Genomic DNA, 27,334 nt, shown 5'->3' on the forward strand with positions numbered 1-27,334 from the left:
ACTGGAGGAAAAATACATATAGGGGCTGTATTTTACAATGCAAGGTTAGCATACAACTTTGGTGCCTTCTCTGGTGTTACTGTATGCCAGTTCCAACACCTAGTGTTTTTTCTTTGGGTAACTCACTTCTTAGCCAGCCCTGAGAGCAGTGATGGTCATGTCACAAAGAAGGGCTGTATGAACCTCTGTGTCAGGAAAATCATCCTCCTGTCTCCTATTGTGAAGAGGTTGGTGTGAGGTCTTGATGCTGTTTGATGCATCATAGAAGTGGGAATGTGGGAACAGAGAGCAGATTGTCTTGATTATTTGCAAGTAAAAGGGACTGAAGAAGTAGAAAAACAGGCTTTTAGGTTTTCTTCCAACACCAAGTAGTAAGACCAAAAACTGTCCTATTTCTTTTGGGTTCATCATATCCACCATCTCAAGAAAACGCTTGTAAGGTACTATAATAAAGGAATAATGGGTGCAGCTCTGTCCCAGTTGGTTTGTAGTAGTTGTTACTGTGGACGTAGCCAATCTAACCTAGAGAGCCTCCAAAAGGAGAACTACCATCACGCCCCAGCAGCTGAAGATGGCAGCATGCAGAATCCAAGGACTGTTGAACTTGCAGAAGAAATCTTGACCAAAAAGCTTTTCGACCTTCCAGACATCACTGATTTGAGAACAATTGACACCATCATTATTGGTGGGCAGAGGATTACAATGCTTATTGTTACTTTTGTAGAAAAAACCTAACATTATAAGACAAACGATATCTGCATCTGCTACTTCTCAATGGATCATCAATGAAATAAGCGTGGATCTGAGCAGCTAGAAATTGCTTTGCTGTCCTCATTACTTAGGATCAACCTGTTCTTTCTTATCAGCTCTGATACTTGAAATAGTATGAAAAATGTTATTCATTTCGATATAATAATTTGTGAGTCTGTATTTACAATACACAACATAAATGCCCTTTTTTAGTTTTTATGATGGTCTAACCCAGGTAGTTGGCTGGAGAAAGTAAAAGGTTAGCCAATCATACAGTTACCGCAGGTAACCTTCTAAGTATAAGAAGAAACTGCATCAGTTTCAGCACTCTGGGAGCTAGTAAGTGGAAGAGATGACTTTGGAAGAAACAAACACTCCAAAGAGTCACAGACAATGGTGATAGTACAATGGTAATAACATTTTAAAAATTAACGTGTATGGATTTTTTAAATAATCCAGAAGAGTACCATTACTTGAGGTAGTGACAAATAACAGTGTTTCGCATATATCAACAATAGAAATTGCATTGCCTTTTCCAAAAGCAAGGTTCTGAAATTATGTTGCTGACAGGTTTTGGTTTTTTTTACATGCACACATTTCCCATTTTCACTTTCTGTCAAAAAGTACGTATTTATTAATATATTAATGTCTTACCTGCCAAGAGTCTTGCTATCTTTTGGTTGCTCAATAGTTTTTAGTGCCAGCTTCGTTCACTGAATCACAGGATGGTTGAGGTGGGCAGACACCTCTGGAGATCACCTGGTCCAATCCTCCTGCTTACAGCAGGGCCACCTGCAGCAGGTTGCTCAGGGCTGTGTCTGGTTGGATTTTGACTGTCTCCAAGGATGGAGATTCCACAAGATCTCTGGGCAACTTGTTCCAGTGCTTGAAAAGAGTTAGAATAAGAAAAAAAAGTTTTCTTACATTCAAATGGAATTTCCTGTGCTTCACTGTGTCGATTTCCTCAGTATTTCCACTTTTTTTGTGCCCATTCCCTCCTGTATTTCAGTTTGTGTCTAATACTTTTTCTCACAGCAGCGCTTAAAAATAGATAAAGTATATACTTATTGCAATATAGTATATGATGGACTTTGCTTACTGGACAAGAAAAAGGTAGGTAAGTTAATAGTTGATGAAAGGACAAAGGTTTTGATTTATGATATTTACTGTCTTAAATACCAAGCTGAGCTGAAATTCTGTCCGTGCAACTGCTGACTGGAGATCAACATGGGCTGGTTTTCTGTGCCTGTGCTCCTAACTTGGCTTCTTCTTCAGGTGGTCTGGAGTCAGGTAAGAAAACAAAGAATGCATATTATTTTTATGATCAAGTAAGCAATGCAGCTTAAGATGAGTTTCAGAGGAAAAGACTTAAGTATGTTGCTTTTGCAAAATAAGAATTCTGTTGTCATCTGCACGAAAGAAAGAGAAAGATTTCTGTTTCCTCGGGGTCTTAGTGCTGCTATTTTAATAGACCTGTCTGTACATGGGAAGAGTTTATTTTGCATTCCCCACCTAAGCAAAATGTCTACTAGTAGTCAAATACTGTTACCAGAATAGCAAGTCTGGAAGTCTGGGTTTAGGACCAAGATAAGTATTAACATTTATTTTGCTACTCCATATTTGAATAGAAATACTTTTTTTTTTTTCTTTCTATAACACAATATATCTGATACTGAAATTAATGTCTTTTTGGTCATTGGATGTACTTGGAAATGACTGTTCTCTGTTCTTCCAATCCAGCTAAACTATTATGCCAAAAAGTAACAGTTGAGATTTTGTATTTCCTGTCTTCTGTCGTGAAATGTAGCATTTTACTCATCTTGTGAGAATTTATTGTAGAAGCCAGGAATTTTGGTGATACACAATATAATTAATTTGGAGAACAAAACCCAGTAGGTTGTTGAAAGTTCATTTCAACTTTTCATAGCTTCAGGGCAACCTACAGAGTAAGCTGTTACTTACTGTGACATTATGTAAGTGGAATAACGTTATCTATTTTAAGTTATGCAACTTTACTGTCTGATTCTGTGAATCCAGCTCCAATATCTCTCTGTGGCAGTCGTACCTTCTTCCACTCCACTAACGCACGCTCGTACATCTCCTTAAGTCAAGAGCACAACCTCATGTCCCCAACCTTCCCATCATTTTCCTGTATCCCCCACTACCCCAACCCCTCACTTCCCTTGTATTTCTGCTGCCTGTCACAACTACCTGTTCCTCTGTTTCCAACCTTTTGGAAACTCAAGTCTCAGCCTTGTTTAGATTCTTCTACACGTTTTGTAAAGCCTGTAGTAGGTGATGCAAGGTGCCACTAGCATCTACAAGGTATTGTACCTCAAACTGACTCCTGATAACCAGCCCCTGTCTGAGAGAGCGGCTTCTGATCCCAGGGCTAGTTAATTCATTTCCATGGGCCTTATGGCCAGGAAGAGCTTCTTTCACATTTCTGGATGCCAATGCTAAAAGTTACATAGTCTGGAGAAAACACGGTTAAGTTTGGGTGTCTCATCCAAACTGGTTGACTATACCCCCTTCTGAAGTCCATGGTGAGATGGAAATTTTCACCAGGTGATTTATCACATTTTTGAATAGATGTCCAGGCTAGGGGAGGTGGATCATCTTCTGGAGATGCCACGATATCATGGTGGTGCCATAGATATTTTAGGGACAAATGAATTACTCATTTGTTTCTCCACTGATTACTGAGTCTGCTTACCTAGTTTTTACATGACTACAACAGGTGAGATGTTTCCCACCTGTTCAGGATGCGCTTGAATTATTTTCCCATTTAAATGTGCTCACAAGCCATGGTTTGACCAACCTTTAATGTAACTTAATTCACATAAACCGTGTTGTTTGCCATGTTGTCAGGGGCTAATATCATAAATGTTCAGCATTTTTTGTGAGTGTAGATTTAAAAGCAGCATTGGTTAGACTAAATTAGATTCCTCTTTGGTACACCTGAAGCAATAGAGCCTTCCTCTGTATGTGACTCTGAACTGTGAATCTGTTTATCTACAAAACTTTCAGAGACTAGAAATGTGTCACATAGGTCTCAGTTGTCAGGACCAAAGTAATTGCCACTCAAACAAGTATTACTTGTATGCAGAGATACTCCTTTTGAAACCACGTATTTTTGCTGTTGAGATGCACGGGACTAAAGACATAGTTTTGTTGAGGAGGAAGTGGAAAGGAGTGATTAAAGGGATTCCTACAGCATAAACCATTCAGTGACAGTTTTCAGACACTGAGGACCAGCCTGGATTTCAGCGGACTGCTAAATTTGGTATTCTTCAGTCATGGACTCACTGTTTGGTTTATGTGCCAGAAGTACTGCTGGACTTTGATTTCAGTTTGTGAGCTTTTGCTGCTGATAGATGAGCTTTTCCGTGAGCTAACCTTCAGCACAGTTATGCTTTCTGATTAGTCGATATGGGAACATTGTAGTTTATAATTATTGAAACTGTAGAAATGTTTTACTCTTCATTAATGGTTGTAATTGGATTCAACATATATGGGTAAGACTCTCCTCCTCCATCAACAATCTGTAACAGAAAAGATAATAATACAATTTTAATTTTTGAATATTACAAGCTTTACTTGTCATTTTTTTCTTCCACATTAGCTAGAAATCTGTGTGAGCCTGGGAGTTTAAAAACAAATGAAATCTTCAAAATGTGTGTTACACACTTTGCCAGTGTACTTTCAGTTGGTTTTACAAGCTGCACTTTCATTTGAAAACTTGGATACGTGGACTGGATACTGTCTTATGCATATCCAGTGATAAAGAAATGTAATGAGAGGATATATGTGCAATGAAGCTTCAGAATGTGAGACGAGTCTATTGACACTTTGGATGTATGGATGATTTGTCTGGGTTATTAAACTGTATCTGTACATGGCTATATATTTATTCTTTTTTTCTGAAGTTCCCATCCTTATTTATCACGTATCAATGTAAACCTCAATAACACCAGTTAATTCAGTGAAATATGAGATCAAAGTAAATCCTACAGCATCTGCATCTGCCCAGCTCTGGAAACAGTTTTTCAATGGACTCAGTGATTTTCCACAATGACACTGGGTTTTTAAGAGTCACATATCTTAAAATCTACCAAATTTTGAAACAACCCAAAACTGTGAACTACCAAAATGGGGCTGTTTCAGGAGAAATCAGGTCCAGGAAACAGATTCTGCTCGATGGTTCCTGTAAACCGACACTTCAGGGTCAAAATCCCGCCTTTAGACTGGGGAAGGACATATGTGGGTTATAGTTTTCATTAAGAAAATTAAGAAGCAGAAGAAGTTGTTGATTGAAAACTTTGCCTGTTTATATAACATTTGGATATTAAGCCTTTGATTATGCCAGCTCATACCAATTAGGCATTATCTCTCTTAAACCTATAAATTACAGCCTCTACATGATCAGGCAAAAAATGGTTTTGCCATTTTAGGCAATCAGAACAAATGATCAAAATCTGACAAAAACTGTGAAGCAATGCTTTGAATTAATTTTGGTTCAGGTGAATCAAAATTATAAAATTATATTTCAAGCTTTTGTATTGACTATTTTTTTTTTTTCCATTTGCTGAAGTTGTCACAAGACAGATATTTCAGATTGAAGATTAGTCTTTCATTGAAAAGCTAAAATAGGACATTCTGGCAATTTCAAAGCTTTCTTTCTGAACCTTTTCCAGATGAGGAAATTTCTTTAAACTTATTTGTTTTCTGCATTCGGTTAAAGTTTGTGTATAGATGCCATCAGTTTTAGGGCCCACAGTTACATTTACCCTGAAACTTTTTCCCATCATTATGTGCAAGAAGTCAGGTCTGGAAGAACATGTGCATTTGAATTTCTCTTGAATATTCTGGCCATACTATTTTCTTATCCATCCTACAGATGGTAGAAATTACCAAAATTAACATTCTTGTGGACTGCACGGACTTGATTTTTGCTGCTTTTCAACATTCTGATCCTGTACTCTTCATTGCTTCTAATGGAGGTTTCAGACGCTTATCACACTGCGAAAAATAAGTCCTATGTGCAAAACTTCATGTATGAAAGATAACAAATTATTTATATAGAGAAAGAAAAACAGTCAGGGGGGAACTATAGTAAAAATAAAAGTAAAAATCCCACTGTGCTTTGCAGAATTGCTGTTCTATCTTACCAGTTGCTATATCTATAACCTCTGTTGTCAGAGCTTAGAATTTAAGTGGTTTTTACCTTCAGTTTGTTAACTTCTTTCCAAACAGACAGATACAAGACTTCTAATAAGAATCAGGAAAACTGACCCAGCACCAATTTCTTCGAAAGGCTGTTCATTATTTTACTCGCTCTGTGAGAAACAGTTGCATAGTATTATGTCAGATATGTCTGAACCAGTTCAAAATGAAGTGTCTGGTCCAATAAAATGATATAGATCATATCCTATGGGCGTGTTATGGCAATGAAAATTGTGCTACGTGTATCTCATTCGGGTCTTGCTCCGATATGGAACTTGGGTTTTGCAGGCTGCAGAAACAGCCCTTGAGCTGGTATTGCTGAGGTCAATGGAGCCCAGCTGGAGCCCTGAACTGGGGCTGAGATGACCTGGACTCTGTACCCAGTCCTTCAATGATTTGAGTGACACCAGACCACTCATTCTATTCCCCCATCTTCAACTTTGTGGTGGAAAGTTAAGCATAGCTTCCCTAGGCTCTGTTTTCCCTGTTTGCAAAAGACCATTAGGCATTGCCTGACTTGCAAGAGAAAAATGGTTGAGAAAACTTCACAGAAGCAATACTGTGTGACCTTCTTGTTGGGCAACCTGACGTGGGGAGGACACAAACAAAGCACATAAGGAAACAAACATTTTCAGTTAAATGAGAAGGCAGTGGGTCCAGTCAATCCAATAAAAAGCCATGTGCTAAGTGCTGTCAGTTGAGCTTAAATCACATCTCTAATACTGTTGAGAGAGTAACGCGAGCTGCATTTCATTATGTGCCTTTCTAATAATATCTTTTTTTCTTCCCCCTCCCCAGCCTGCTCCGGAGACAACTGGTGAGTTCTGTTTGGAGATCTATTTGTATGCATGGGAGTCAGTCAACAAAAACAGCTGCTCATAAACATTGCTAGGACAGACACAGATTTATAATTACTGTTATTGTTATTGCATTAATTTTCACACTTCATAAAGATAGCAGCAAGGGCTCATGTCCTACCTCACTTGTCTTTTTATTTTTCAGAAATAGATGTAGACGGAGGAATTGATCAAGACATCTTTGACATCAATGAAGGTTTTTTAAAATTTTCTTTCTCTTTTAATATTTTTTGGTGATTTTCATTATGGTAGCCACAGATCAATACAATAACAGAACGGTAATCTCCTCTTCCCTTTAGCTTTAGGACTAGACCTTTTTGAGGGAGACATCAAACTTGATGGGGTGAGTTCAAATATAAAATATAAAACCAGAAATATGTAATTGACTTATGCAATGTAAACTATCGCTGGCATAGAAATGATTGACGCATCCTGCTACTGCTAACAATAAATGCTGTCTGTGTAACAATAAACTGAAAATGTTTGGGGATGGCTTTCTACAAAATGCCATACACAATGACAGAGTTGGGTGCATTTGCAGAAACATTATCCAGAACAAAGTCGGTTTAACCATTAGATCAATATTATTAGCTTCTTGTTTCCTTTACTGTTTTTTTTTTTTTATATTTGAACTTTTAAGAGATGCAGAGCACTGATCATCGTTCAGACAGGTTTATAGAAAAGATTCTTCATTTATCTGCACAATATTTATTATGAGCCAATTAAATTTTCAGACCAGTGCTGCAAAACCTTCGTCATGTAAGTAGATTCACTAAAACTGGTGGAAAATCATATTTGTAATACCACATTTTAAAGCATTTCTCCAGCACCCCTACCTGATACATTAAAAAAAAATTACATAGCAAGTTACATCCTCAAGGGACCTAGTAGAAACCCCAAAAGTGTTTTGTATGCCTGAAAGTCAATAGTGCTTTACTCTCGTTTTGGTGAACTGCTTTGGCCTGAGCATATCAGTGGAAGCAAGGACAGCAGTTGCTAAGGGCACAGGAACAAACCTATGCATTATGAAAAATTACAGAATTATTAATCTCTGTACAGTATTCAGGACTTTAGATCTTAATGCTCCCCACAGGAGCTGAAGCTCTCCTCACACATGCATCAAAATCTTGGGTAATTTGTATGGAGAAAATGCTGCAGAAGTTGGAGACACCAGTAGAAGGAAGTAAAGGGATTTCAAACCCAAGCTTTAGACTTCTGAGTGATCTTCCAAAGTTTTTGAGCTCTTTGGTTTCTTATATGTCTTATATGGACTTGTAGGAGACATGCTTTGCTTTAGCACTATTGTAGTCCCTGATCCTTTTTACTGACTACTGCATATTTATTTTCTTCCTCAGATGCAGGAACGAAACTCCATCATTGGTGACAACTATCGGTGGCCTCACACTATTCCTTACGTCCTTGATGATAGCCTGGGTACAGTATATGCCCTTGACAATGTCTGTATGTCATGTTGATTGAAATGTTAAATACAGGTTGGTAATGATACTATGGCATCCATTCCTATTGTAAGTCTTGAGCAGGCCACTTCCCACAGCAGGATTGGGCCTGGGTGTGCATAAGCAGGGTATATCATCTTGGCTTTGGTCCTGGGTCTCAGCTCTTTTCTTGGATGGTTCTTATCCTGCAGACTGCTATGGTTTTAAAAGCATATGTCTGAGACATTAAACTCTACTAAGCAGAAGAAAAAAACAGGGCACTGAAGATCTTTTTAAAGCAAGAAAGCTTGCCTAGCCATTTACATCATCTACAATATCAATGGCAAATTGCTGAGTCCCCTGTTGTGTGGCCAGGGACACATCACAGCCTGTCTCCATCCCTTTGAATCCACCCGGCTGTGGTTCTGCAAGTGGTGCCTCTGCACCTCTGTGCTTCTGCAAGAGGCAAGTGATGAGGTGGAGTTTGGGATCGTACTGCATACCACATGGGGAGATTGTGCCCTGACTACACTACGTGGGGTCAGCTTTCTGGTACATGATGGGGAAAAAAAAAAAAATCACCCACCCCCACAGTTTTGATTTGGACTTGGATCTAAACTGGGCTGAAATCACACAAGTTGCTTAGAAGAGATAACCCAGATATAACGTTAGCACTTCAACTCCTGGAGAGATTCTTTGAGAAATCTGTAGCCTGCAGTCTGCACTGGGTGAAATTTGATGTCTCCACTCCCTGTTTATTCAATACTTGCTCACATAAATCTCAGCAAAGTAAGTGAATGAATTTACAAAATTAAGAACCACACACTATCATGCATTATGTACTCACGGTGTCGTATTTTATACATAAGTACCAAAGAAAAAATACATGGAAACAGAACCAGATGAAGATATAACATCACAACTGTCTAATTTATGGTTTTTAAGTCCCTACCCAGGGCTTAATCCAGCAAGAATCCTGCTTATTTTAATCAAAGGTTGCTGGAGCAAGACCCACCCTGAGGACTTACAGGTAGTAGTACACATCTATTGGCTCAGAATTGACAAGAACACTGTTTGCTTTGCAGAAATGAATGCTAAAGGAGTCATCCTCAAGGCATTCGAACAGTATCGACTTAAAACCTGTATTGACTTCAAACCTTGGGAAGGGGAGAAGAATTACATATCTGTGTTCAAAGGAAGTGGGTAAGAAGAGTAATGTAAAATAGCTCTCATCCTGTTTGGCTACAGGCTATTTTCATGGCCAGTATTCACTCTAAAACTCATATGTCTGATCATAATTTTGTATTTTTGTTGTGTCTCTTTTCCAGTCTTTTTTAACTGGAGATTCCAGTAGTTTCTTACAATTTCTTGCTGATACTTATTTTTAAATATAAGAAGTAATCAAGTCCTTTAAAAGGTGATTTTCTGGGTATGGTAAAAGGTATCAGAAACAAGGCAATTATTTTCTTGACTGGTCTTTGGATATATGGCGCATCACTTTCAAATGGCCATTCTTAGTATGCCTTACTTTTTAGAAAAAAAAAAAAAAAATCCAAGCGGAAACATGGTAGTTCTAATTGTGGGACAATTAATTTGTTGACTGTAACAAATGGAATTACATTTCAACAATGTCGCGTCGACATTCAAATATAACAGTGATATTTTTAAATGCCACACAGCATGACATATTTTACAGATGTTTCATTTTATTTACCTTCTTTTGATGAATAGTTATGCTATTCAACCTTAAATTTTGCAAAATGAGTCTCCAGTAAAGAAGTCAAAATTGCTCCAGCTGCTTCCCTTTCTTAGTCAGTCTCTGTCAAAACAGTGAAACAAGAGCAAATATATTCTCCACTCTATACTGTTTCTCTGTTAGAAAAGATCAGGGAAAGCTTGATAGCCCGGTGAGGAAATTTACTTTCAGAAAATCATTTCCTGATATGAGAATGCATTCATAAATGGAAAAAGATTTTCTGATAATAGAAATGTTTCCCTTTCCCTTTGGCTTGTTTTGAGATATTTGTAGCAGATAATTGTTTCAAAATTTCTTCAGTCTCTGGCTCTTTATATTTTCTACTCTTCGTGCTCTGCACATGACATTGAAACTCAGCCCTAAAAGATGGGTAAGTGGAGATTTAAGGAGCAATCTCATCCTCTGCTAATGACTCTTCGGATTTCTGAGCCAAATAGAAAACTCATGTAGCTGAATATTTTAGTCCTTTGTCACATAAAGTGTGCATTAAACTTGCTAATAATTGTACCTGAAAAGGTTCCACAATATTTAGCCTACGGCAAATAAGAGGCCTCTGCACAATATTTCGTATGTCTATCAAAAATAGATGAGTCATGGTGAGGAAGAAGACAAGTCACTCTAGCTGGATAACATATCTTGCCCTCACTGCCTGGTGTGTTGCTTGCCCTGAAATGTTTCTTATCATCTCAGCTGACACATCCACAAAACAACCAATAGTCAGTAGCACTTTTTTAAAAGTTTGGAGCTAAATGGTGTGGTCTCCTGAAAAGGGCTGTCCAGTTTCAATGAGCTAGTGTTAGGCTGTACAAAGAAATTACCAGGACTGACCCTGCATTAGCTGCCTTTCATTTCACTCTATTCCTCTTTTCTGATATAATGGGACAAGGTGAAAAGTGAATAAACCAACCCATTTCCACTCTGCTGTTCTTAATTATTTTTTTTAATCAGCTAGGACTCCTCTAACTGCAGACTAAAGACCTCAACCCAGAGGGTACAGTGCAGAGAGGAGCACAAAGTTCCTACCGATACCAGATGGATTCATAAAGTTTTATCACACCAAGAAAAAGGTTGATAAATTATCTTTGCCTTTCAAAGCTTGGCTTGCATCTACAAAACAGAGGAAGGTGGGGGAACTTTGTGTCAAAATGGTTCGTAGTAGGCCATAAAGTCCCTGTCTGGATTATCCTTTTGAACTGAAATTAAATCAGCCACAAAATAAGCCAGCTGCCATTTTGTTGTGTTCACTTCCTTGTGCAAAAATGCTTCCGTAGGCTCCGACTCACAGAATCATCGGCCCCTGTGGAAAGAGCCCTCTCCCTGTCCGTATTCTTTACCATTCTCCCAAGACTCAGCTACTGCCTGTATTATGTAACCAGGCATATATTTATAACGCTAAGTGAGCAGAGGTACATGTAAGGTTTCTTTCACCTTACCCTCTATTCAGGTCCATGCATCTGCAGCAGAGTTTAGGTGGTGGATCTATTTAAAGACTTTCTTGACTCTGTGTTGATACTGGTTATGGAGAGTTATTTACTAGTGGGACATTAGTATAAAGATGTGTCTAAAATAAGTGCTGTCTGTTAGACAACTGGATTTCTAGATGGTATCATCACTACTTGATGGCATGTATCTACTTACAGCACATCTTCCAAAAAGAAGGCTGGTGGGATTAGTCAGAGCAGTTCCTGTTCCTCTAGCCTCTGATGGAGCAACTGGCAATGCAGAAAGAACTGAATCAGAGGAAATACAGTTTTCACACACTTGGGGAAGCTGAGACTTCCCCCCGTTTTCTCTCCTCCTGAAGACACTGCTAACATGGGGTTCCAGGTGCCCATTACTCTGGAGTGCCCTGTCCCGCTCCCCTAGTTTTATTCTCAGTGCTGGGAGACACAGATCTGTATTTACTCCCCCTGTAGCTGCACAGTGATGGTGTTGTAGGCACTTGGTGCACTGAAGGCACAGGGAAGCTGCATCCCCCAGTGTTCGGATGCTAATTTTGCCGAGTGTTCTGGATGTACCTGTAGTCTGCTGTGCTCTTTGCAGCAGCTGTGAAGCCAGAGGCAGCTGCTTTGATATGAGGTGGACCCAGAGCTGTGATGACTTCTTAGACTTCTGCACAACCAGAAAAGACTGCATAATTGATATGAAGCCTTTTTTAAGGGAAGCCCATGAATTTATGGATGCCACATTTGCTTCTTCCCAGGTCTCATGCTGTGATTTTAATGAGTAATCAATAGCCAAGGCCTGTGATGCTTTGTGGAAAGAGAAATACTGGGCAATATGTTGCACTAATAAGTTACAGGGTTCAAAAGCACATGGCATGCTTGTGTTTCTAAATTTTTGGGGTGACAGGACTGCAAATCCTATGGCATATGTTGTGCCCGATTAATTTTATGGACTTCTCTGGGTGTTGATTTATTTGCTGCATAAAATATCAATTTAAATGTAACTCTCTGTGATTGCTAGTTTGTGGACACGGGGTGCCACTTTATTGGCTTGTGTGGATAACTCACTGAATTTTTTTATTCTTTAATGAAAACTTCCACCATAGCTACTGTTTTGCTCTTCCTTGCAAGCATGTGTCAGCAGCAAGTGCTCTAACTCAGCAGCTCGCAGATAGCTAGAGAGAAAAGAGCTTGTGAAAAGCTCTGTCAAATCCACCAGCCTTTCAGAAGGTAAACACAGCCGCGCAGAAGCATGCCTTGCCTGGCAGACACAGCCCTCACAAAGCAAAAGGCCAAAACAACAGAGAGAGAAGCAGCTGCGATGGCAGAGGCGAGAATGTGCATGAACCTGGTTCATCGTAAGATAAGGACAGGCTCAAAGTGCACTCGCAGTCACTTTGGTCCAGCTAAAAATCGTTAATTTACAGTAACTTAATTGCTCTAGGTCGTGTGTCCGTAGCCTTCGATGTTTACCACAGTACCAATGACATCCTCATCAGTTTTCTTCTGTCACAAATAGCTCGATGTTTTTCTGATAAAGAAAACCCATTAAAAAAACAGTAGAGCCAGAGTGGGGGGAATGCTTGTCCATCCAAACAAAGCTAAATGTGAGAAGAAAGGATCTGGTAAGGAACAGAGCAATGAAGAAGTGCTCTCTGTACCAAAACGTAACTTCAACACTCAAGTTAAAACTCTACGTGTTGAACAGACTGCTTCTGGAGTTCACAAGGCACGGGGATGGTATGCATCTCACAGAGCCCTCTCTCATTTTGTTTCCATGTTAGCTGCTGGTCCTCAGTGGGAAACCGCCAGCAGGGCTTGCAGCAGCTCTCCATTGGAGCCGGCTGTGACAGGATCGCGACGATTCAGCACGAGTTCCTGCACGCCCTGGGATTCTGGCATGAGCAGTCACGGTCCGACCGGGATGACTATGTGTCCATCATCTGGGACAGGATTCAGACTGGTCAGTCACTCCCCAGCTTTTCCTTTCAGACTCTGCTGTTAGTGGATTTAGCTGTGGAACATCCTTTCCAGACATCCTCTGGTGGCCACACTGTTCTCTCACCTGGACTTAGTTTTCAAAGCCAGTGTGTCAATAAATTAAATATGAAATGACATCTATTTGGGACAGAAAGCCTCATTTGTTGTTGCTGTGGTTATTCCTTGTGACACAGCATTCCCAGAACCCTAACTAGAGACCTGGGTCCTGCTATGCTGGATGTTGTACAGCAGAGCAACAGAAGAGAATAATTTAGTTGGTTTAAATGAAAATCTCCAGTGAAAACATCGCTCATCCTCTTTCTCCCTGGCCACTACACCTGGTGCAGGGAGCAGAGCTGAGATGGCAGAGAGCGCAGAGGGTGTGCAGACAGGAGAGGTCCCTTTCAGGGTCTGTATCGCACAGGTGGTTTCTTTGGCGATGTGCTCTCTGAGTGCAGCTTGTTGGTGTATTTGGCACAAGCCTGAGAGCTGGCACAGGGTTCCTCGGGACTCTGCTTTGTCTCTGCCCCTTCAGCTTGCCCTCATCCTTTGTGACTTTCAGGCAGTTCAAAAACAAAGTTATATACACAGGCTTGATGCTTTCCTAACCCAGCTACACACAGAAGACTGAAAAAAACACATGACGATTAAATCTAATGCATTCTTATTTAGTCGTGATCAATAGCCAGGTGCATATGCAAGTATATATTGCAGAAAATTACTTAGACTGTTTGATTTCCATTATATTTTGCTGACTCTTTAATGACAAGTTGCACTACTGTTAGCCACTTGAAACTGCAGCAGCTTTTTAAAGTGACCAGAATATAATTACTGTATTTTGACTGATTTAAAACATTAAAAACTTTATCTTCCATTGGGTAGTTCTTAATGGGTTTTTTTTGCTCATACTCTAGTAAATATCTATAAAGGTAAATTCTGGAAGCTTATCTGTTGACAACGCTAACTTGTTAATTGCAAGCTCAAATGACCAGCAATTAAACATTAGAGAATACAGATTGGAAACAAGGAGGCAATACAATTGCAAATTGTATTAATTTGAGTACTGAAATAATATCTCCACTTTTGGATATCACAATCCCATCAAAGTTTACAAGTAGATTCATGAGAAAAAGATTTCTGGTAGCAAAAAGCTTTCCTTCATCCAGCAGAAGCCATCATGTTATGTTCCAGTGGCTGAAAATGGAAGGTAAATAACTCTGGACTAGAAATAAAATAGTTTTACAGAGTAAGTACAAGTAAATGACTACAAAAATATACTTGGGGATCTGATGGATTCTCTGTCTCTTTAAGCCTGTAACCAAAATTTGGTCCTCTTGGGCAAGAAACAATCCTTTCCTTTATTTTTGCCATTTAGGTAAAGATCATAATTTCTTAAAATATGACGATAAGACATCAGACTCCCTGAATGTTCCCTATGACTATACTTCTGTGATGCACTATAGCCAAAATGCATTCAGGAATGGAACTGAACCCACCATTGTCACTAATATACCACACTTCATGGATGTAATAGGACAGCGAATGGATTTCAGTGATTATGATCTCCAGAAACTGAATCGGCTGTACGGTTGCTGTAAGTTTCTCCATTTCTTTTAATTTTTGTTGCGTCTGCTATTTCAAAGAAATTAGGGTGATACATACATGCTGGACTCATCCAGGCCCAAGTGAAAGTGATGCTAACATATTTGGAAAAGTGAATTTTGTTAAAAACACCAGAAATAATCGTACATCTAGATATAACATAGCCCTCCTGCAGAAACACCGACGCACAGCAGAGTTTTCTGTGCAATTTTATCTGACCTTTATTTAAAAACCAGCTTCACTCAGCAGCTGATTTTTTTTTGCGTCTCTTGGGTAGCTGTTTAAAATGTGTGCTTCTGCAGAAAGCTTTTTCTTTTTCCCCCCACTATTCCCCAGCTATTGCTCAGACACTGTACAGAAATTAGTATCTCTGCTGTGGCTATCGTACCTACCCTGCTCTCATGCAATCTGTGAGACAGTGTGTGTGTTCATGCAAATAGGGTACAGATGCTGTTAGGGTGAAAATGTGAGCTTTTAAGATTTTTATTTTTAATTTCAAGCCCAGACTCTTACAAAAGTGGTCAAAAGAGTTATTTTGCTCACATGTGATGTGTTTTAGAAAGTTGAGACACAGATGTTGTGGTTTGAACCTGCTTGGCTGGCAGCAAACACCACCCAGCCGCTTGCTCCCCCCCCCCCCCCCCCACCAACTGGGGAGAGAGTTAAAAGCGTAAAGAGAAAAGAGACTTGTGGGTTGAGATAAGAACAACGTAATAACTAAACTACTACAAAATTTGAAAAAAAAAAATATACAAATATACAAATGAGTGATATGCAGTGCAACTGCCCAGCACCCAATGACCAAGGCTCAGCCCATTCCTGGCCAACGATCCTGGAGCAGGTAGAGTCCCAAAACCACAATCCCAGAATGGAGCTAAGAGCCCAAGTGTCCAAGAGATCGAGAATTGACTGAGAGAGTGACTCAACCCCAAGAGAGAGGGAGACGACAAAACTGCCACCACCTACAGCACAATCAGGATCTGCCCTGATCTCCAGCCAGTGCCTTGGCTTTGCACAATGTGCATGATATTTGCAGAGCCGTAGGTGGTCTTTGGATCACCCCCCCTTTGCCTAAGTGTTCCCTGTGTCAGGGAGGATGTGCACTTCGCAGGTCCCAGCACTCGCCCACCCAGCCAGCAGACTGATTCCTTCAGTTTAGAGGGAAGACTGAGAACATCAAACATGGTTTGAGTGGTAAATGTTCTCCCGCTAGAATCAAAAGATTACTTTTGTTCCTGAACAGGTCTTAAAGGAAAAGTTTAAGCTGAACTCATGCTAAAGACCTGTGTGGTTAGGAAATTACATTAAAAATGGGAAACTTTATTATTAAATTGAAAAAAACCCACAGCATAAGAAATCCTGACTGATGTATTAGTGCTCTTCTGATCTCTTCTTCAGGACTATCTTCAGGCCATATGATGGTAGATTTTGTTCTGCTTTCCCCTTCTAGCATATTACTTAACAGAACTGACCACGAGCTTTCCCTCTACCTCTGGAAGTTTGGACTCAGCACAATGTATTTTCTTCCCAGTCCAGTTCTTCATTACATGCCAGCAAAGTGTCTGGCTTTTGGTCCAGATGGAGTTCAAAAACCCCCTTAAGCAATGCCCCCTTCCCCTATCTCATTAATTATCTAAGAAATACATTGTAAGCTATTGGGTCTTGCTTTCCTCTCTTCCTGTCATTCAGGTCACCACTCCACGCTAGCCAGCACTTTCTAACTAATGTCGTCAGGCTACTGCTTTCCTGTTTGGGCAAATTGATTTCTCATTTTGTTTCACATTTTGATTTCAAAGAGTTCTTTCATCTAATAATTCTCCATTTTTGCTTACCTTCTTGCTGATACCCCAACTGCGTTTTTTTCTTTCTCCAGTAGTCAATATAACACTTACTATGAAAATCTTTTCTTGGTTTTTGCATCATAGCAGTAGTGTATCTTAAAAGGTATCAGTCATACTACACTTATGATAGCTTTGCAACCTCTGGAGGATTGTTAGCTTTCTATGAGGATAGTACAAAACATCTCAGCAGTACAACTGATTTGGCAGCAGTTCATACTTCAGTGCTTCCCTGAGCTACAGCTTAAGTGAAGCATTTGGCGTGCCACTGAGGTTGATTTTTCTGGTACTCAAGGTCCTTTTTGTGGTGCAATGAAACCTTTAAACCTGTCACAACATTTTATACATAGTTTGAAAAGTAATAATCATGAAGCATTTTGTGAACTTAGTTGTTTTCAAATCATTGCTGGTGTTACATAGAGTTCAGACATGGTACAGTGAGAAGCAAATCTAAGAATAGGGATAAACCTGGACTGTGTCTTCCCTCATCCATCCAGGGTTTCCTTTAGGCAGAGAAAACATTTCGTACAGTATTTTCCCTTTTCTATTCAACGGCACAGTCTTCCTTCACTTAATTTTTCACTTGTTATATGAAAGACATCTTAAAATTTTGTATGAGATGAGATATCAACTGGTCCCAAATGTTCCTTTGCCAAATGTGTTTTTCAGTTCAGCATTTTGAAAATAAATTTTGCCCATTGCAGTGAGATAACTTCTGCTTTACTATATTTGAAAATAAGCACTCCAGTTGATGAATTAGTGAAGTTTTATCAAAATCTGTGGCCATGAGTGGACTAGCCTAAAGAAAGCAGAGGAATGAATGGGAAGTCTCAGACTTCCCAGATAGAAGCATCCCTTTTACAAATAAAAGACATGGTGTGATAACTAGCTGGCACCCACCTGTGCCTGCTAAGTGCCCAGAGTGGTTCTGACAATGTCTGATTAATGTCAGTGTTAATCGCCAAACGGTTTGAGTTCCTAAACATTGTACCTATGAATATCAATGGTATTTGTAGCTGCTGATTATTTTGTGTTTGCATTTCTTAGTCTTTCTCTACTCTTAGCTTTGGACATTAAGAATTAAAATGTGTGCTGTGTAACATAGATTCACAACTTTGTTTGTTTGTTTGTTTGTTTTAACACTATAGCCTCTTCCTTAAGTTTCATGGATACATGCAGTTTTGAACTTGAAAATATATGTGGCATGATTCAAAGTGCAGATGACAACACTGATTGGCAGCGTTTGTCTCATGTTCCTGCGGGGCCAAATACTGATCATACTAATATGGGAGAATGCGAAGGTATGATAAAAGACTGTTCTTATCTCTCTGTGAAGCATTTTCTGCAGGGGTATGTGAGTTGACTTCGATCTTGGCCTTGTTCTCTGTTTATCTGTTGACAAATTACAGTTTATTTTGTAACTAAGCAACATAAATCTACATACTTAGGGACATCGTGTGATAAGTTCAATTTTCTGCTTATTTGAGAAGATTGAATGTTCTTATCACTTTTGATTTGTTTTCTGTGCTTAGTGTCACATTGTGACATGAGAACTATATAAAATATTCTAACTTGCGGTACAGACACACCAGAAAGACTGCTGCTTTTCTAAAGAGTAGCTCAGTAAATCTTTGGAAACAATTGGGATTAAGAAATTCTGTGTATTATCAAGGCTCAGGTGAACAATTCATTGAGAATGTAGCCAGTAGTTTCTGAGCCTGTCAGAGAAAACTTCACGAGTTCAGGAGCTTAAACTAGTCCTCCAGAAAGTCTGAACTACTGGCACTGGTTAAAGAGTAAAAGCTCTGCTTTTAAGTACAAATTGCTGGAGACAGCCAAATGAGGACAGCTCTGCCTCTGGGAAATTTGAACAGATAACAGTCTGAGGATTTGTACAGGGTCGAGCTTACCCTGACCCTGACTTGACCATGTCCTCCAGCAGTATTACAGCACAGCGTTAGGAACACAGGTATGCCAGGAAAATTTCATTTTCTCTCTCCTCTACCATTCATTTCTCATTGATTTTTTGACAGATTCTGGTTACTTCATGCATTTCAACACCAGCGCTGGAGCAGAGGGAAACACAGCTATGCTGGAGAGCCGGATTCTGTATCCCAAAAGGGGCTTTCAGTGCTTACAATTCTATTTCTATAACAGCGGTCATGAGAGCGACCAGCTGTCCGTCTGGGTCAGGGAGTATACTTCAGTCCATCCAAGTGGTACTTTGAGACTCATTGAAGAGATAAAAGGTATAGAATAAAATTGCATTTTGGTCTAATCTATACTCAATATCCTTTTCAAAGTACTGGGGGAAAATATTGTGGCAAAGTGACTCATCTATTAGTGTTTTTCTTTGTCTTCTTCTCTAACTATGCAATTGATTCTCTGCTGGTGAAATTATACTTGATGGATCTGCAGTCAGCCATTTTCCTATAGTATAATCAATTACCACAAATTACAAAGTCTTGTGTTATCAAGATAGTTATCTCACCAAAATAGCTAAAATTCCATGAGCAGCCATTTTAACTGTTCTAGAATTGCTGGTACAACAACAACCTACGAAGCTGGTCATTAGAGTAAATGACAACGAATAACAAAGTAACAAAGAAATGGAAAGCATAAGTGCCCTGGAATACCTAGCATACCTGTTGAAAAAAGATAAATAAAATTTAACTTACTTTTTAAACAAAGTTTGAAATTACTTAACTGAAATACATGGGCAGCAGTTCACGGTTTGAGTTGTAGTTTGGAGAAAATTTAGTTCTTGTGGTTTTAGGAGCCTATGGTCTACAGAATGAGCAACTGAGGTCAGTTCATGTACAAGAGCTCTTTAAGCTAAAATTGTCAAAGTCACCTTATGATTAAATCACTTTCTCAAATACACAACTATTACTTGGTCTCCATTACAGCTACAACCAGTTCAATCCTCTGATTACATAAGAGTCTGAGTAAGTTCTTTTACAAAATAGGTATCAGGTCTGCTGCTTCTGCCTCTTTTTGTCTGTTTAGGCCCAGCTACTGCTCATGCCTGGTTTTCTCTTTTATTTTTCTTTTTTTTTTTTTTTTAATATATATTCTTTTCTTCACCCTGATGCTTCTATCATCCCTGTGTTCCATCAGGAGTCATATAAGTGAATATATGTGTCAAGGCTGCTAAGGCAGATGTAAATTTCAGGTCAGTCTGAGCTCTCCAAACTCTTTCAAACTCTACTTTGAAGCCAAGATCAACTTCTCACACTTCAGCCTTCTTTACAAATACTCTTTCATGTATCCTAGGTCCCATTTCCTATTCCCTCTTTCTCATGTCCGTAATTTTCTTTTAAGTCTCTGATCTGTGTGTCCAAATGGGCACGCTATTCTGACAAACAATCTCTGGTAAAACTTTCAGGAATGGTTTAAGATCATTTTTCCCCCAAGGTGTCTCACTTCCCTCATGTGAAAAGTTACCCTCACCCATACAGAGCCAATAAAATGGAAGAAGCATCAACAGTAGAGTCCTTCCCAGCCATGATCTGGCACCCTGGCTGAGCTGCTCATGGGTTTGCATCGAACCACCACGCTCCAGAGGCTGAGGGACAAGCCCTGAACCCTTTCTTCTGGTCTGCAGCAGCTGTGGCTGCCTTCAGCAGGGAGCAGGGGACAATTTACAGCCCAGTAGCTGGTCTGCTCATTGAACGGGAGTCAGAAAACCCAGTCTTGCATATAATCTGTGCAGTTCAAAAAAACCTTTAGTTAATGCAGAAGGTGATTTAATGGAAAACAGCAGGGTGCTTTTGTTCTTGTTTCTGGGTTTATTTTTTTCCCTCCTAATTATAACAGTAATTAATGACAAGAAATTAAGACTTATATCTGAGATCCTTTGTGTTTTGTTCAGAATTGTTAGGAGAGTGAAGCATGAGTTCTGCACCTGGGATTGCCACTGCTTATTCCATAAATGCAGCTGAAAGTCTGGTCTCCTATGCAGGTGAACACAAACCAGACAGCAAAAGAAACTGTCCTGCTGCACATACAATTGACAAAGGATGCCCTACTTTCACTTGCCTTACAAGGTCCAGGCACAGGGGTCTTTTGCGCAGACTGCTCTTGGAGTCAAGCGGAATTTGCTGGTGCAGGCACTTTTGGATGCAGCATCAGACTTGCAGTGAAGTTTTATCACATGAAGTAGATTTTGCAGATGACTGGCTTTAGTTTGAACTTTGTACCATTTATCATTTGATGGGTGAATAGTGCTTTTGCATAGGCAAACTTCTGACAAGCCATTTAAACATACAAAAACAACTGAATGAACCAATCTTGTAGTTCTAGGCTTCCAGAATCCTCTGTAACATTTTTTGTTGAGACATATTTTTTCAGTTATTTAAAGATACCTTGCTCTGAATTTTTTTTTCTTTTTAATAATACAGGTGACAGCCATCTTTGTGCATTTAATTAACACATTTGGACTAATTTAATGCAATGTTCTTTAAAAACATAAAAGAAAAAGCAGTCTTAAAACCATTAACACTGTTTTCACTCAAATTAAAATCTGCTATGCATATTAAATCTGTTGAAAAAACTGAATTGAGAAAATATGATCTTCCACAGAAAAAGTAACATCTACAGGAGAAATGTTTCATTACATCAGTGCCAGTGGAACAAAGAAATTCTTACACAGCATTTGTACAGGGTCCGTAGACCTGTGCAGTGTTTGACTGTACTGTTTGCTCAGAAATTCCCACCTTTGTTTTTCAGGTTCACCTGCAAGTTACTGGCAGCTCCATCATGTTTCTTTGAATGTCACAAGTAAATTCCGGGTTGTGTTTCGAGGCACGAGAGGAAGTGGCTTATCACACGGAGGCCTCTCTATTGATGACATCAACTTGTCAGAAACTCAGTGTCCCCACCATATCTGGCACATCAGAAATTTCACACATCTCCTCAACACAAGTCCAGCAGGGACAGCAGGAAGAATATACAGTCCACCTTTTTACTCTAGTACAGGATATGCTTTCCAGGTCAGCTTGTATGTAAATGGTACCACTGATAACCCATTTAATTTAGCAATATACTTGCATTTGATTTCTGGAGCAAATGATGATCAGTTGCAATGGCCCTGTGCATGGCAACAAGGTACCATGATTTTGCTCGACCAGCATCCTGATATTCGTCAACGGATGTCAAACCAAAGAAGTGTAACAACCGACCCCCTGCAATTATCAGGTTAGTTAAAATCAGATGTGCTATCCAGTATGTTTAAAACACAACCAAAAAATAAGGAGTTAGGTTTTCTCTTTGTGTAAATCAGTGCAGTTTTTCCAGCTTCTGGAATGTTCAATTTGCTTGCAGCAACAATATAATTGATCCACAGACAATAAAAAAAGTAAGATACAAGTAAGTTAAGCTGGGATGCTGGATTTCAAAGTTGATTTCCATAAGAAACAGGTGGATGATCCATGTCTAAAATTTCTTTCATACGCTCTGTTAAGTGCATTTATATCTGCTTTAATGAGAATGGAAGTTTTCCAGAAGGCTTAAAAACAAAAATACTGAATTAACAATGCACATAGTTCATACCAGATACAAGTGCAGCTGTTAAACAAATACCCTCCCTCCTTGTAAAAAGTACAGTGGTGTCAGCACAAATCTTCAGATGGACAAAGTGCTGATTTATATTACATAATCTGTGCTCGTTCAAGGTGTAAGAAGATAAGGAGCAATTAATTGTCCACAGTAACTTGGAAAGGAGGCAGTTGAGATAAAGATGTAACTCTGAGAAATGGTAGGAGTCTCTACAAAGAGAGATGTTGAAGAAAACCCACATACTCATCATTGGATAAAGATTGGATTTAAGACAAAATTACTTTCTGCATCAATATAAGTGTTTTGCCAAAAGAAACCACCTCCACCACTGACTCAGTTTCCTGGGTTTTTTGACTGTAACATCAGTGAAGGAAGGCACAAAAGTGTCTAATTCACAGTATTATTTTAAAAACATTATTTACATTCATTTTGCTGTGACATTATCTCTATGTGAAAACAAATCAGGTAATCTAGAAAGATTAAATGTCCTCCTTGTAAATGAAAGATGCATGACACCAGGTCCTCCATAGATGGCTGACATTTTCCCTGTACTCTCTGCTGTTATGGCCACAGTGCTTAGCCCTTTTACTTCCCTGACCATGTGGATGTGCAGTCTGTGTGCACTCTGCTTCTTCTCCCTTCTTTATTCATATATTGCCAACACCCCCAGACTCCCAAGAGAAGCCTTGTAACTCCTACCCTTTCTCTAACCAGCAGAGGTGTTGGAGCAGGCAGTTTCTTCTCCCTCTGTCAGGTACATTCATAGAAAATCAGGCTCAGCTTTGAGATTTAGAACAGGGTTTGATGGAAGGGACATCAGTGGCCTGTTCAGGTTGTTCAAGTACCTGTTGCCCTACATCCGCATCAAGAGATGCTTTTTTTTGAGAAGCACTGAATTAATTCATTTTACAGATGATTCATCTGCTGTTCATCTTCTTGCCAACTATACTTTAAAAGACCTATAAAGAAAATACAACAGGCTTTCAACTAGCTCTCCAATAAGCTCATATCCAGCAGGCTCTTTTCTCAATACCTCCAGGCTAAATAAAGCTGTTGGAGATCTCCATGGTCTCATGCATCTCATCAGTGTGGAATCTCAGGCAAAAATTGTGCAGATATTGTAGCCAGGTTCAGCATTGCTGCTTCTCCTTGAGTTTTAGATAATTTATTGTCTTCTCGATATTCATGATATCCTTGAGCAACTAAGCAGAAGCAGGCAAAGTAGGATGCAGGCAGTCTTGGTTGTTGAAAGAGGCCTCAGCCCTACTTTGCAGCAGAGATGGTCTGAGAAGGAAAGGATCCTATTGAGAAAGAAATTGGAAGTGGTCCCACATTCACATTCACTTAATTTTTTTTTTCTAGATTCCACATCAACATATTTTTGGGACAGGCCAGATAAAGTGGGATCCATGGCATCTTTTCCCAATGGAACTACATTCATGAGAGGTCCAGGAAGCGGAACGAGTGCATTCTTAACTCATCAGAGACTTAGAAGCCGCAACTTTGTTAAAGAAGATGGTGTTTATATTCTTTTAACAATGGAAGGTAGGTAAACATTGATGGTAGCTAAGATTATTTATAATATAGTAAATACAGAACGTCACATACTTACTAAGTCACTACTGCTGTAGGTATAAATTCACATGATGTACTTTGCAAATGAGTGGTTTTGGAACTATGCTTGTATCTAAAGTCAAATAATATGTTTGAATGAATACACTGTATAATTCCTTTATCTCATGTGAAGGTGTATAAAATGATGCCAATGCTGTGCAAATTATTTTGAATAGAGTACTTTGAATAAAGTTGCCTGTTTCTTAAAAAATCTAGAGGACATTTCCAAAATACCTCATGCTCCTGAAAGGTAAAAAATACTATTTATCCATTATACCTGTAGAGAGACTCTTTGCTCTTTACTATGAGAACTTACCATTAGAATAAGAGGAAAAATAGCATGAAGTAAAGACCTTATTTCTTATGTTTTTATGGTGCAGATATATCACATCTACTATCAACTCAGCCAAGTGTTTCACCCACCTCTGTTATGAATACATCCAGTGACAACACCATCAAACCTACCTCTAACAACACCAGTGCCACCACCAAACCCACCATCACCGCCAAGCCTACTGCCCGCACAACACCCATCACAACAGCCTCTGTCACCCTGACCGAAGAGCCGGACAAAGACGTTCCCAGTTCCTGCTCAGAGAACCCTTGTGAGAATAATGGTGTGTGTGTTATTGTAGATAGAGCACCGGTGTGCAGGTAAATGCATTTATTCACTCTCAAATGCAATTTTAGGATGAATAATAAAAGTTTCTAGTAGAATAAATCTTTCTTCCTAGTGAAAGGAAAGACAGACTATAGCTGATTAAGGGAAATATTTCCAACTTCTACTCCGAGACTAAACTTATGGCCAGATTGGGCAACAAAGCTCCTAACCTCAGCATTTGGCCACTTTGAAGTACTCTGCTTGTCTTCCCCGTAAATTATATTTTAAACGTGTTTATAATTTTCAGTAGTGTATTAGTCCAATGGTACAAAATGGACTGTGCATGTCCTTAGAAGCCCCTATAGCAAAATTTAGAAGAGTTAAATATAAATGCAGTTGAAACAAAAGAGCACTTATATCAGTAGAAAAGATGTTTAATACTTCTCAGAGAGGAAGCAGCATAGACATTATTTTAGAATTTGATTCAGAAATACTGTGTAGTGTAAATTATGACCATGAATTACCAAAATGTAGTTGTTTGCCTTTGAAACCAGCCATGAAGGCCAAGGACTGAAAAGATTGTTTGTCCTGCAAGAAAATGAATATCAATTTTTGTTTAATTCTCTGTGGATGCATTTAGGTAACCCACCTGGCTGATCAGCATTGTTCCAGCTCTCAAACAAGCTCTAAGGCTGAAGATAGTAACCTCACAAGATGCTGAGCCAGGGCAGGTAGATGAGGGGAGGGCTGTGAAGCAAACTTCCAAAGGCCAAGAGCAACAAGAGTCAGGATGACTCATTGAGTGTTATATCTCCCTATTTAGAAACCTTTTAAAAAACAATTCTTGTGCAACCCACCAGAAGCAGGTCACAAATACGAGTAAATGTCAAGAAGCTGTTCCAAGAAGACAAAAAAAAAGTTATGCTGAATGTTATGCCTGATTTCGAAATTGTGGAAAGAAAACATTAATCCTCTGACATCTGTGGACTATTTGAAGCTCTAGTGCCTATGTGACTTAATTTCCATCCTAACAGACCAGCAGTCAGCTTCCGCTCTGATTTTTTTACTGGGGAATGAGGCAAGATGTAATACATAACTCTGAGCTGGATCACATGAAGTCACCCAACAGTCAGCATCCTTGCTGCACACTGCAAACGGACTCATTTTCAGGGTTGAATGTATAGTTCTGAAAATAATTATTTAGAAAGGAACTAGAAAAGCAATAAGTAAGAAATAACCGGGGTTAGAAAGCTAGGGGCAAGTGTGAGCTCAGCAGTACTGCACTTTTTTTTTTTTTTTTTTTTTTTTTCCAGTTAGATCATTGGGACCCTCATATGCTCACTGTAAAATGTTTCCGAGCTGATAGTGATGCTGGATAAGGTGAAGGAGTCAAGGCCTGGAGGTTGTTTTTAGTCCTAAAACCAGATGACTGATAAGAAGTTAATTTATTTTCTTACCTTCTTCTTGGGGGAGAGTGGAGGCAGCTCATACAAGAAAATAAGCCCCTTCTGGCAACGAGAAGGTCTGATCAGATTGTACTTTCCCTGCACTGAGCAGGGAAGGGGGAATGTGGTGGGAACGTCTTCAGCTAGCTCAGCCCTAGAACTGGGGGATTCCTGACCCTAAGTTTTGGTTCAGCTGCTATCTGGTCAGCGATACCTTGAGAGTCCTGCCTGTGGTCTCTACCCCATTTATCTCACGGGTTCAAATTGCTGCATAAGGTGAACTGAGAAAGGAAAGAACCCAAAGAACACATGAGGAAACAGGTGAATGAAGTTTTCTGGAGGGCGGTATATGTGGCGTGACTGGATAAATAAAGCAGTGTAAAGCTTCTGGACCAGTTGCCCTTGGAGCTTATTCAACTGCTTCCTATAAAGGCTTTTTAAAATTGACTGAGTGAAGAAGACAGAACAGCTTTGATGTAAAAACTGAGGATGACAAAAGACACAACTGCATCAGGATATGAGGGTAACTAATAGTAGTGGAAGCAAATATTACATGACAGTGGTCCCAGTGACAGGTATATCCGTTTCATGGAGCAGTAAGTGAGTTTTCTATCAACAGAAGTGCCACAAAATTCAAGGAAAAGGAAGCAGATAAGTGAACTGCATGATCCAGAGGGCCTCTTGTTTGGTAATAAAAGACAACCACTCTGTAGCAGCAGCTCTACAAATCAGCTGCGGCCAAGCCTTAAGCAGTCAAAAGGATTGGGATGGAGCTTGGGATTTCTGGGAAAGGCTCTTTCTGAAGACATGACCTGTAAAATAATGGGAAGCTGAAAGACTCACATCCAGATGTGTAAGAAGAGTGGGCCACTCAAGACTTTAAAATAGAAGTCCATTTTAAGATAACTTCTTTATGCTTTGGGATATAGAAACAGTGCACCAGAGATGCCATTTTTCTTAAGTAGCCTTTTTTGTGCCTTTAATCTTTAGGTGATACCACATGTTTGTTCTTTCACTTTCTAGATGTCCAGCAAGTGACAACTGGTGGTACATGGGACAAAAGTGTGAAAGGAAAGGCTCAACCCGAGAAAATACTATAACAGCTGTTTCTTCAACCGTAGCTGTATTTGCTGTAATGCTTATTGTCACTATCACAACTGCAGTATGCCTTAAAAAGAAATACAGACAAAGAAAGGAAAATGGGGAGAGCCTGACTCTAGAAGTA

At 39.4% G+C, this 27,334-nt stretch overlaps 1 protein-coding gene across 1 annotated transcript; it reads left to right on the plus strand.

Moving 5' to 3' along the window:
• Positions 1–1,977: 1,977 nt before the first annotated feature.
• On the plus strand, positions 1,978–27,334 carry MEP1B (meprin A, beta; the record flags this gene model as incomplete). The annotated part of the gene is made up of 14 exons (XM_010084169.1): positions 1,978–2,040; positions 6,775–6,793; positions 6,979–7,029; positions 7,133–7,176; positions 8,189–8,267; positions 9,355–9,472; positions 13,255–13,433; positions 14,826–15,044; positions 18,039–18,191; positions 18,924–19,139; positions 21,622–22,089; positions 23,812–23,994; positions 24,444–24,717; positions 27,133–27,334. Coding segments are annotated over exons 1-14 (2,268 nt in total), but the record flags the coding sequence as incomplete, so codon positions are not given.

The sequence above is a fragment of the Pterocles gutturalis genome, unplaced genomic scaffold, assembly GCF_000699245.1.
Source record: "Pterocles gutturalis isolate BGI_N339 unplaced genomic scaffold, ASM69924v1 scaffold31785, whole genome shotgun sequence".
NCBI lineage: Eukaryota > Metazoa > Chordata > Aves > Pterocliformes > Pteroclidae > Pterocles > Pterocles gutturalis.